The sequence below is a fragment of the Schistocerca americana genome, chromosome 1 (genome assembly GCF_021461395.2).
Source record: "Schistocerca americana isolate TAMUIC-IGC-003095 chromosome 1, iqSchAmer2.1, whole genome shotgun sequence".
Taxonomy (NCBI): domain Eukaryota; kingdom Metazoa; phylum Arthropoda; class Insecta; order Orthoptera; family Acrididae; genus Schistocerca; species Schistocerca americana.
Genome location: NC_060119.1, coordinates 878,270,990 through 878,284,522, shown reverse-complemented (window position 1 = coordinate 878,284,522; position 13,533 = coordinate 878,270,990). Strand labels below are relative to the sequence as shown.

The 13,533-nt window shown below is 44.9% G+C and overlaps 1 protein-coding gene across 1 annotated transcript in view; it reads left to right on the top strand.

The window, feature by feature from the left end:
• LOC124547252 (facilitated trehalose transporter Tret1-2 homolog) overlaps window positions 1-13,533 on the top strand; it is a 332,060-nt gene that overhangs the window by 315,865 nt on the left and 2,662 nt on the right. The window contains exon 5 of the mRNA XM_047125094.1: window positions 85-399. Coding sequence (XP_046981050.1) covers window positions 85-399 — 315 coding nt within the window. The remainder of the gene's footprint in view (window positions 1-84; window positions 400-13,533) is intronic.

Below are 13,533 nucleotides of genomic sequence, written 5' to 3'. Positions count from 1 at the left end.
GGTGAAAAAAGCGCGATATTTGCAACTCTCGGAGCGATCGTGTAATGTAGTCGAGCTGCAGCTGCGGCGTGGTGTGTGTGGCAGGAGCTGGAGCACTGCGAGCGCGCGCCGCCGCTGTGCGCGCGCCTGCGCAGCCTGTGCTGCCGCGAGCGCGGCAAGAAGCACCAGGGCTCGCTGCTGCGGCCGCTGCTGCTCGTGGCCGCGGTGCGCGCGCTCAGCCGCTTCTGCGGCCTGCGCGCCATCCTCTGCTACACGCAGACCATCCTCGTCGGCTCCAACTCCAGCGTCGACGTGCCGCTCTCCGTCGTCGCCACCGGCGCCGTCCAACTCGTCGCCACGCTCGTCGCCTGCCTCCTGCTCGACAGGGTCGGCCGCCGGCCGCTGCTCATCGTCTCTCAGGTAACTGCTCTGTGCTCTACCGTCAACAACATTCTCATCTCACGCTCCACGCGCTCATCCAACCGGTAACCTACCGTGCGACAACTCTCTCCCCTTTTCTAGATATTTTATTACACTTAATTACACTAAAGAGCGAAAGAAACTGATACACCTGCTGCAGCACAACGTGGCATGGAGTCGACTACTGTCTGACGTAGTGCTGGAGGGAACTGACACCGTGAATCCTGCAGGGTTGTCCATAAATCTGTAAGAGTACGGCAGGGTGGAGATCTCTTCTGAACAGCACGTTGCAAGGCATCCCAGATATGCTCAATAATGTTCATGTCTGGGGACTTTGGTGGCCAGCGGAACTGTTTATACTCAGATGAATGTTCCTTGAGCCACTCTGTAGCAATTCTGGAAGTGTGGGGTGTCGCAATGTCCAGCTGGAATTGCCAGAGTCCGTCGGAATGCACGATGAACATGAATGAATGGATGAATGGATGATCAGACAGGGTGCTTACGTACGTGTCACCTGTCAGAGTCGTATCTAGACGCATCAGGGGTCCCATATCACTCCAAATGCACACGCCCCATACCATTACAGAGCCTCCACCAACTTGAACACTCCCCTGCTGATATGCAGGGTCCATGGATTCATGAGGTTGTCACCACACTTGTACACGTTCATCCGCTCGATACAATGCGAAACGAAACTCGTCCGACCAGGCCACATGTTTCCAATCATCACAGTTCAATGTCGGTGTTGGCGGGCCCAGCTGAGGAGTAAAGCTTTCTGTCGTGCAGTCATCAAGGGTACACGAGTGGGCCTTCGGCTCCGAAAGCCCTTAAAGATGATGTTTCGTTGAATGGTTTGCACGCTGACACTTGTTGATGAACCAGCATTGTAATTTCTTGCAGTTTGCGGAAGGGTTGCACTTCTGTCACGTTGGAAGATTCTCTTCAGTCGTCGTTTGTCCCGTTCTTGCAGGATCTTTTTCCGGCCGCAGTGATGTCGGATATTTAATGTTTTACCTGATTCCTGATATTCACGGCACCTCGTGAAACAGTCGTACGGGAAAATCCCCACTTCATCGATACCGAGGAGATGCTGTGTCCCATCCATTCAAACTCACTTAAATCGTGATAACCTGCCATTGTAGCAGCAGTAACTGATCTAATAACTGCGCCAGACACTTGTTGTCTTATACCTGTATAGACATTGCCGACCGCAGCGCCGTATTCTGTCTGCTTACATATCTCCATATTTGAATAGGCACACCGCCTGTACCAGTTTCTTTCGGGCTCCAGTGTATTATACTGTTATTAGCCCTTTCCTCATACAGTAAGGAAGTGTGTATACAGCCTGAGAAAAGAGGGAAGTAGAGAAGGACAGAAAGGAACGAAACGAAAGTATGTGACTTTTTCAGTGATTACAAAATCGGGTCATATGTACGTAGACCTTGGTAGTATGATCCCATTTGTGTGTATGTAGTTGAAACCGCTCTGGCCTGGATACATGCAGTGATCCAGTTGGAAACTCTGCCGTAAAACCAGTGTATCCCATCCTGAACCATGCTGGACCGCAGCTGTTGTAACTCGTCTTTGATATCCCAGATACTGGCACTGCCGTGGAGCTGACATCCAAACTGGTTCAACACATCTGTTGGAGACAGATTGGAAGATCTTGCTGGTCACGGGTGTTCATTAATATCAAGCACACAGCACCCTGATGGATCTCATGTGTCCACGAATACTGTCGTATTGAAAAAACCGGCTAAGTGCGAGAAGGACTCGCTCATAGAGGCTTCTATACAAACTTAATTATGTACATGGGTAGTTCATCAACCGTGGGAATCGAGAATTCGATATCGAAGTATGTGACATAAATGGCCGCATCTTTTGACTGCATTGCCATAGAAGCTGATTTTTTTCGCTGCCAAGGTAGGATGACTTTAGTATAAGACATGGGTTTCCACGTGATACGTCTACCTGTTCCAGAGAAAAAGTAATCTTAGCAGATGGACAGACAGTCGGATAACATGACAAAAAATATTTCTTTTGTGTGACGTAATTACAAATTAACAATTTTCACATTTTTTCCTTTACTTGTACTGCAGAACCTTGCTTCTTGGCAAATTTCAGGATTCTAGGTTAACGGGAAATACCCTACAGATCTTGATGAGCGATTTTGAAAGTACACTATTAGCCATTAAAATTTCTACACCAAGAAGAAATGCAGATGATAAATGGGTATTCATTGGACAAATATATTATACTAGAACTGGCATGTGATTACATTTTCGCGCAATTTGGGTGCAAAGATCCCTGAGAAATGAGTACCCAGAACAACGACCTCTGGCCGTAGTAACGGCCTTGATACGCCTGGGCATTTGAGTCAAACAGAGCTTGGATGGCGTGTACAGGTACAGCTGCCCATGCAGCTTCAACAAGAGTAGTGACTGGCGTATTGTGACGAGCCAGTTGCTCGGCCACCATTGACCAGACGTTTTCAGTTGGTGAGAGATCTGGAGAATGTGCTGCCCAGGGCAGCAGCCGAACATTTTCTATATCCAGAAAGGCCCGTACAGGACCTGCAACATGGGGTCATGCATTATCCTGCTGAAATGTAGGGTTTCGTCCGCAGCTCGTGGTCGTAAGGTAGCGTTATCGCTTCCCGCGTCCGGGTTCCCGGGTTCGATTCCCGGCGGGGTCAGGGTTTTTCTCTGCCTCGTGATGACTGGGTGTTGTGTGATGTCCTTAGGTTAGTTAGGTTTAAGTAGTTCTAAGTTCTAGGGGACTGATGACCATAGAGGTTAAGTCCCATAGTGCTCAGAGCAAAATGTAGGGTTTCGCAGGGATCGAATGAAGGGTAGAGCCACTGGTCGTAACACATCTGAAATGTAACGTCCACTGTTCAAAGTCCCGTCAATGCGAACAAAAGGTGGCCGAGACGTGTAACCAATGGCACCCCATACCATCACGCCGGGTGATACACCAGTATGGCGATGACGAATACGCGCTTCCAATGTGCGTTCACCGCTATGTCGCCAAACACGGATGCGACCATCGTGATGCTGTAAACAGAACCTGGATTCATCCGAAAAATTGACGTTTTGCCATTCGTCCACCCAGGTTCGTCGTTGAGTACACCATCGCAGGCGCTCCTGTCTGTTATGCAGCGTCAAGGGTAACCGCAGCCATGGTCTCCGAGCTGATAGTCCATGCTGCTGCAAACGTCGTCGAACTGTTCGTGCAGATTGTTGTTGTCTTGCAAACGTCCCCATCTGTTGACTCAGGGATCGAGACGTGGCTGCACGATCCGCCACAGCCATACGCATAAGATGCCTGTCATCTCAACTGCTAGTGATACTAGGCCTTTGGGATCCAGCACGGCGTTCCATATTACTGTCCAGAAACCACCGATTCCATATTCTGCTAAAAGTCATTGGATCTCGACCAACGCGAGCAGCAATGTCGCGATACGATATACCGCAATCACGATAGGCTACAATCCGACCTTTATCAAAGTCGGACACGTGATGGTACGCATTTCTCCTCCTTACACGAGGCATCACAACAAAGTTTCACCAGGCAACGCTGGTCAACTGCTGTTTGTGTATGAGAAATTAGTTGGAAACTTTCCTCATGTCAGCACGTTGTAGGTGTCGCCACCGGCGCCAACCTTGTGTGAGCGCTCTGAAATGCTAATCACTTACATATCACAGCATCTTCTTCCTGTCGGTTAAGTTTCGTGCCTGTTGGACACAATGAACCGGCATTACTCAGTAGACTGTTCAGTCTAGAAGCTTAAGAAAAGCGACCGTAGACCCCAGTATGTGACACAAATTTGAACTTAATACGTCTACCCATTTCTGAGAAAAAGGGGTCTTAATAGTCGAACAAACAGACATTCAGTCAGCAAAATGATCCTATAAGGATTCTGTTTTTACCAACTGAGGTAAGGAACCTTAAAAATGGCACCACGACACTGTTGCATGAGAGGCAACACAGGACGACAGTGACGTATCGCTATGCCATCAGACTTTCCTCAGTCACTACTAGCCGTGACCTGAAGTTATACCTTACGGTTCCCCAGACCATGACGCCAGTAGTAACACCGCTCTTGCTTTGGTAAACATTGAACTTTGGAAAACATTGGAAAAATGAGATACCTCCACGGGTCGCCGCCATACATGCCAAAGATGCTCATGGGGTGTAGTGCGGGATCGTGAGTCTATCGCTGAAAACAATGCGATGCCATTCATTAGCACTCCACGCTTTCTGACCGCGGCACAGATCCAAACGCAGCTGTTTGTGTTGTGACGTTGACGCTAGCCTGCACGTGGTATATTAGGTCCCTAGCCCTGCTGCTGCTGCTCTCCAGACAATGGTGTAGGGTGACACGGAGTGTTGCAAGGAGTCCATTACTTCTCCTCAGATAGCAGGCCCGGGTGTGAAGGGCGCACAAGACGGGGATCCTACCTTATGGTGGCCAGACGCTGTCGACCGGAACCTAGACGACCAGTATTGCCTGCCCTCAAGTCCCCGTGCAATACAGCATCGCTCCATAAATCTGGACATTGCACGATTCGGCCAGCCGGCCAAATGGAGACTCACAATGGGGCCCCTTTGACGCTCTGTCAGGTGCTGACAACAAGGTCTCACACGATTGCGCGGCATCTCCGTGTCCTACACCGTGATCACTCAACGACTGACGCTGTTCACGTCCCTTATATAACATCCAGGACTGGCAACAAAGTTAAACACGAACAACACCAATGTACTCTGGTGGCCGTTCTATCTGTCGCACTCAATTGCAACTCTGATCAGTTACAGAAACGCCGATGGTGTGTCCGAATACGGAAGTATATTGACATACGTGGGTTGCTTCAATTTTTTTGTCGGCTCGAGTGTACTAAACATTACTACTGTATTACAAACGTTATTACTACTGTACTTAACATACTTTGTACATAAGTTACTTTGTTCCACTACTTACAATGGGTCTGTTTCCTGTTCCCAGTGCTAGAAGGTGGATAGTCCCTAATATCGTGGAATACCACAACTTGATTAACCGTCGGCAAATAAATTGGAACTACTCTCACTTAACAGCCTTATTTACAATGAAAACTAAAGACCTTTCCTGGGATGTGCTGTGTCTGGACATCATTACATATTTACAATGTAGCAGAAGGGAGTGGGACGAGGAAGGCACCCTTCTACTTATAACACTGTTTGACTACCCCTTCTCTATCTTGCGATAGATAGTGGTGCCATCTTCTCACCAAAAAACACCTCCAACACCTTTCGGACTATCCAGTATTAAAGTGAGGCGCAAATAAGAAGACAGGTGTGTTCTGCACAGAGAGAGGTGGAAAATACAAAGCTGTGCCACCATTGTGTTCTGTGTCTCTGCCCCAGGCCAGTGACTCCAAACGGTGCCCTACCTAGGTTACAGTCAATACTAGGGTAAGCGCCACGCTGGGTCACTGTTTTTGCTTCTGCTTGTCCTGCAAACGTTTATAAAGTAGGAATACTGTCGCTGATGCTTGTTAACATAGCACTTTTCTGTTTCTTTATCTTCGCTATAGTGGAAACTAGATCGGCTCGCCGTTCCTAACATAACATGAAAATCAACGCTAAAAATTCTAAGTACGCCCTAAAGTGCACGCTGCAGTCATATGTTACAGAATAACGGTACTACTCTGGCTGTCGCGAGTACTGCACATCGCCCGACCGTCCACCTACGTTACCTGCACACCACTCTTTACAAGCGCCTCCCAACCGGACTGGCTCAAATCGTTTTTAGTCACCTTTGTTATAATGTGGCGGCCCGCATGTCCAGTCTTGAACGGTGTTTGTCACTGCTAAAAGGTCTCCCCATTTCTAAAGTCTGCATTTAGGAAGCAGAGCTTCTGTCTCCAAGATTTCCATACTTAGTTGTTGTGCTTATATTCAAGCTGTGCGAATTCAGAGATCTTACATACCAGTTGGTAAATATTTGTCATTCATAATTAATGGCCAAAACTGACACGGTTGAAATAATACCCTGTAAACATGGGTCCGCAAAAGAACCCTTTCCGAGAAAATTCCGAATGAGTATTTGTCTGACTTCGATATGAAATATTTATTTATACATGTGTTTGAAATGTAAACGTTTCAACCAAGTCGACATCTAATCGTGTGTGGCTTCTGTTCTTTCAGAGATGTCCGAAAGAACAGACACTAATGATTGACTTAAGCAGTCTTATTTACATAACTAAAGGGAAATAATTCAGCAGCTGCGTTTGAAAATTTGACACCGGCTGAGGTGGTCAAGGCGAGTACTCGCAACAAGCGAAGAATCCGGGTCCGCAACCGGTCCGGTCGTAAATTTTCAAGTCCAGCTGTTGAATTGTTTCGGCGCCCAATGCAGCTAAGTCATACGAACTTCCTTCATTTAAGTCACCATCTAATTGGACTCTGATTTCACCCAACGTCTACCTTGACAACAAATACAATACTGCTTCAGCACATTACCTGTTACAATTTATTGTACACTCCCACTTGTTAAAAGGTGTGTTGAGGTGTCGTCTTTCCATTTGGATGCAATACGCACCCGTCTCTGCAGTAAACTAATAATTATTGTAAACAACGCTGATCATCTCGTAAATTATGACGAAACTACACAACCCGTTATTCCAGTTCTTCAACCATATCGATGGAAATGCTGAACACTTTGTTTCTGAGGTGACTACAGACAGAAACATCGATGTCCAGGCCCTGTTCGACCTGTCCATCTTGTATCATATTGGCGTGTAAAATATGATCTTACGTCACCAGCAAAATTCTCCAGTATCTCTCATGCAGGCACCACATTCCGGTACCACGGACCATCGATAAAATTTTTAGCCCAGTTACACTGCATCACAAAAAAAATCATCCAGAAGACACTCTCGAATGTCAATGTAACTTCATACTCGTACACACCATCAGTGGGTAAATAAATGATTAGAGTTACAATTCTCTGTGGCATTTACAACGGCTACCAGAGTGCATTAGCATCATTCCTGTTTAGTGTCCCTACCGGGACTGGTAGGGTATATAAGGGGTCTGAGTAGAGTCAGATGTTGAGTTATCACTGTGAAGGACACATTGATTGCGTGTACTCTTGTGAGACAGCATTATCAACACCTGAAAAACTTTGAGAGAGGGGCCCGATGTTGGACTGCAAGGGAATGTGACGGCAGGCATACTCGATGTCAAGATTGCATTTGACCACGTCTGATAACACAAGAGTGGGCGCCAAGGACATTGTAACACCTTTACATCCGCACCTGCCGCTCAAGGACAAACAATGGACTCATTACGACATTGTGTGTCACTCTACGTGAATTGTGGGAGAGTGGCAGCAGCCGGACTAGCGAATAACTGTTGTATGGGTAGACTGCCGTTAATACGACAACATGAACAGCTACGTTTGGGGCTGTGCCGTCACCTTGTAGCGCGGACTTCTAAGGAACGGCGTCGCATTGTGTTCAGCAATAAGTAGTCGTTCTGCGCTACCTGAGACGACCGTCGTCGGCGAATGTGGCGGCGACTTGGGGAGAGATTGTTGTGTTTTGGAGAGGCACAGGGGTGTTACTCTTGGCGTTATGGTGTGGAAAACAGTGGGTTCTGATCTGAGTTCACGGCTGTTAATACTGAGGAAACTCTGACTGCACAACGATATGTCACGGACATGATGCTTCCTCATGTGTTACCTCTCATGAGATAGTGCCGAGGTGCACTTTTTCAACATGTTAGTGCTCGTCCACACGTGGCGTGCGTCTCTATGAAATATCCTCATGACGCTGAGATACTATCGCGGCCAGAGAGATCCCAATATCTGTACCCGACGTAAGATGTGGGAACGAATTCGGGCATCAACTCCGTCCTAGTATCAGTATCCAGAAAACCAAGAATCAGTTACAACAGTTGTGCGCCAGCTAGCCCCAGTGGAGGATACAACGGCTTCGTGGCAGTCTTAGTACCGAATAAGCGTATGCACGCAGACCAGGGGGGATCAAAGTCATACTCATTATTGGGCTCGATACTGTAATAACATGTGATACCCTCTCACAACCTGCGAAGTTTTGCTTCGTTTCTTCCTCTCTTTCTGGGTGCTTCAATTTTTGTCGGCCAGTGGAAACAGAATTTAAGCAAAGTTTGCATTTCAAATATATTTGTACTAAATGGGGCAATAGTTCATATTGAACTCAGTGCTGACTCGTAACCACACACTGGCAAACCGGCTCGTTTGCGGACACATGTTTGCTTTTGTTATCTCGTTCATTCTCCCACGTCTGAGTACGCCGTTGCTTATGATACACCCGTATACAAACTATACCGCAGCTGCTAGTGTCAGAAATGAGAAAGCAGTATGAAGTTCTGGCCCGGGCGGTATCACCATCGCATTTACGATCGAGAAACGCAGAAGAGAGTTAGCAACAGCGTACACTACAGGGCTCTAAAAAGCACAATCCCACGCTGCCCTACATTACACAACATCACACAGCAACCAGCGCTTTTTAACTATACTCCACGCACACACTGACAGCATTATTTCGTATAAATAACCTACCTATGGACAGTGGACGCTTTAATTTTGAAGCTCTATATTTTCGTAAAAATTTAATGCAGTGTGCCTTTTTTTAAAAATGTGTTGTCTCGTTCACACAATTATTCTGACACCTTTTAAAATCAAATCTCATACACGGAACAAGTCTCCTGAAACTTCTCTTCCTAGCCTAGAAGTTCAGTTCCCCGCAAAAAATATACTGAAATTTCCTAAAGGTCGGTATCTCGTTGTAACAATCACAGCATAACATAAAATCTGATAACACAACTATCCTCATCGTCAACGTGATATTTATTGTATGCTCTTTTGTTCTTCTTTGAAGTAGGTACTTGAACCCCACATCGCTCAACATCGTGTCGCCGTCGTCGTCCCTCGTAATTTGCGCTTCGTGGAGTTGCTCAACTTTGTTTAAGACATTGCTTGCACGTTCTGTCACCTTCCCCGTCAGGTTGTCACGCTCATCGTCAACCAATCTCAATGACATTAATAGCAACAGCAAGCTGTTGCGCCCGGCAGCGAAGGAAATTTTCAGGATCACTTTTCACGGTCGTACTGCGGAGTCATGACCTGCGCCTCTTTGAAGTAGAGCGTGCTGTACCTAGGCAGGGGTACCAAGTTAGTTTCCGGTGTGAAAAGGTCTACGACTCACTGTATCGAGTAAAAGGTAGATCCGGTCACGTCCACTGGTAGCGCACGTCTACCGAGACAGTAGTAAAATATTCAAAAATTACACATAAAAATGTGCTGCATATTTTAGGTAATAATGATTGGAGTATTGGATGAAATACCGAGCTGAATTACATGGAGGTTTACATCAAAATAAGGTGATGGCATTTAATAAGTATTGTTAGGCTTTTCCTGTCTTGAGCATAGTACTATTTAAGCATATTCTTCATCAGACGCGTTACCTTAATAGTAAAACATTATCGGTGGTGATTAGAGGTTTCGCGAGTTTTGTTGAGAACTAATCTTCCCACTCGTTACCATGGCTTACAGAAAAAAAAAATCTTTGTGCCACTTTCAATACTCACTCTTTTCGGTTTTCTGAAGTCCACAGTTCACTTAATTGCGTTTGGTAGCTCTGTACAAGACTATTTCAATTTGTAAAACTTTGTTGTTGCTAACTTAACACAAACTTTAATGTTTCTTTATTTACTCTGCATTCCAACTGTGTTGTCGTTCGCTTTCCATAAAGTTTTGTGAAATTAGAGTGAAGTGAATAACCTGACTGCACTTAAAGGAGAAGTGGGCTTCTCAGAAATGGAAAAAGGAAAGTAGTGAAAGCGAAATCAAAATTTTGCATCAAGCAGAAAAGCCGGTGTACACCAAAGCACATGAAAAGCGAGCAGAAAACGCCGATCATAACTGATGAAGCCTTAACACTAAAGCGAAACGCGAATGTGAAAATATTTCCTAATTTTTAGTACGCTTAAGACGAGAAAAGCCAAATAAGACATGTAATGTAACATATGCTGCGGAAGATGCAAAGCTGAATGAATATATGTAGTATCATTTACTTTACTTAGAACTGCTGAGCTGAAAAGCGATTTATGATAAGCTCATCGGAAAGAAAATATTTACTCCAGACACAAGACGTTAACATCGGGCTGTACCGCTTATAGCCTAGTTAATGGCTTCATTTCGGCAAGAAAGATTGTCCGCAAGGTTCTTCAGGTATGCCATATTCAGCTGATGCCATTCATTGATGATTATATCGTGCAGAGCTAGTAAATTGCGGGGATGTTGATCGCTACCTTTCACTAGCCGTTACAAATGTCCATTGCCTGCAATTCCCTTCACAAAGTTCGCTTAAATACTGGTTGAGTTAGATTGTCACTGAGAAAGCATGACAGTCGTTTTCGATTCCTGTCGATGCTTACTACTATTATTATCACCGTGCACCATTTCCTGTATAAACGTTGGATAGTCGACGTCGATTTACCAACAGATTGGGCAACTTTACGGCTTGGTTATGGACACGGACAAAGACGATAGCTCCTCTCTATCACTTTGTTACATCTCCATGTCTACTCATCTTACTGCGCTTATTGCATACAAACGACTGGCACAAACACACCACTTCACTGCTGTGACTTAACATCACATCACTGCTTGGGACTAGTTCTACACCATTTACAGGGCCCCAGAACTACCAGTGTTCTCTTTTAAAAGGGTGACCACTATTTGGTCTGGTGATGTCATTATTGATACTATATGAGGGATCTGCAGTGTATGTAGTGTGTATGTTCAAGTTTGGCCTCAGGTAAAAAGAAGCTCAGAACTCAAGTATCAATACTCCCAAGAATTTCGATGCATCCCTGAAAAATTCTTGAGAAAAATCGATTTAGTAGACTTCTGAAGAACTTAAACTTTCGAAAATTAAGGCGATTGTCACGACATGCCGCGTTGCTCACGCTATTGTATTATCAAATGGTTACTGAGCAATCAATGGATCGCTGGTTCGAATCTCGTAATAGTCTTTCCTTTTCGTCTTTTTTTCCCAGTTCGATCTTGTGACTCGTTCCATTTGATATCGCTTTCCAACGTTACATCTAAGTATGTAATTGATATGACTGTCAGGCCGCTGATACTGTATTCGAACATTACAGCACTGTTTTTATTACTCATCTGTATTAACTACATTTAGAGCAAGCTGCTATTCATCATACCAAATACAAAGTCTCTCTAAGTTATCATGTATCCTCCTGCAGTTCCTCTACAACGCTTTTCAGTGCACTACAGCATCATCAGCAAACAGTCAGCGACCGTTGCTCACCCCACCCATCAGATAGTTTATGTACAGTGTGATCAAAAAGTCAGTATAAATTTGAAAACTTAATAAACCACGGAATAATGTAGATAGAGAGGTAAAAATAGACACACATGCTAGGAATGACATGGGGTTTTATTAGAACCAAAAAAACATAGTTCACAAAATGTACGACAGATGGCGCGTGAAAGATCTCTTGAGCACGTCGTTTGGTGATGATCGTGTGCTCAGCAGCCACTTTCGTCATGCTTGGCCTCCCAGGTCCCCAGACTTCAGTCTGTGCGATTATTGGCTTTGGGATTACCTGAAGTCGCAAGTGTATCGTGATCGATCGACATATCTAGGGATGCTGAAAGACAACATCCGACGCCAATGCCCCGCCATAACTCCGGACATGCTTCACAGTGCTGTTCACAACATTATTCCTCGACTACAGCTATTGTTGAGGAATGATGGTGGACATATTGAGCATTTCCTGTAAAGAACATCGTCTTTGATTTGTCTTACTTTGTTATGCTAATTATTGCTATTCTGATCAGATGAAGCGCCATCTGTCAGACATTTTTTGAACTTTTGTATTTTTTTCGTTCTAATAAAACCCCATGTCATTCCAAGCATGTGTGTCAATTTGTACCTCTCTATCTACATTGTTGTTGTTGTTGTGGTCTTTAGTCTAGAGACTGGTTTGATGCAGCTCTCCATGCTACTCTATCCTGTGCAAGCTTCTTCATCTCCCAGTACCTACTGCAACCTAAATCCTTCTGAATCTGTTTAGTGTATTCATCTCTTGGTCTCCCTCTACGATTTTTACCCTCCACGCTGCCCTCCAATACTAAATTGGTGATCCCTTCATGCCTCAGAACATGTCCTACCAACCGATCCCTTCTTCTAGTCAAGTTGTGCCACAAGCTCCTCTTCTCCCCAATCCTATTCAATACCTCCTCATTAGTTATATGATCTACCCATCTAATCTTCAGCATTCTTCTGTAACACCACATTTCGAAAGCTTTTATTCTCTTCTTGTCCAAACTAGTTACTGTCCCATGTTTCACTTCCATACATGGCTACACTCCATACAAATACTTTCAGAAGCGTCTTCCTGACACTTAAATCTATACTCGATGTTGATAAATTTCTCTTCTTCAGAAACGCTTTCCTTGCCATTGCCAGTCTACATTTTATATCCTCTCTACTTCGACCATCATCAGTTATTTTGCTCCCCAAGTAGCAAAACTCCTTTACTACTTTAAGTGTCTCATTTCCTAATCTAATTCCCTCAGCATCACCCAACTTAATTCGACTACATTCCATTATCCTCGTTTTGCTTTTGTTGATGTTCATCTTATATCCTCCTTTCAAGACACTGTCCATTCCATTCAACTGCTCTTCCAAGTCCTTTGCTGTCTCTGACAGAATTACAATGTCATCGATGAACCTCAAAGTTTTTATTTCTTCTCCATGGATTTTAATACCTACTCCGAACTTTTCTTTTGTTTCCTTCACTGCTTGCTCAATATACAGATTGAATAGCATTGGGGAGAGGCTACAACCCTGTCACATTATTCTGCGATTTATTCAGTTTTCAAATTTATATTGACGTTTTGATCACCTGGTATATAAATGTGAAAAGCGCTCCTCGCACACTTCACTGCGGCACTCCTGACAATAGTCTTGTCGCTGAGGAACATTCACAGTCCAGGTTAAAGTATTGGGTTCTGTTACTTAAGAAGTCTGGGAGCCGCTCACGTACCTGGGAACGTAATCCGTATTCTCGGACCTACAT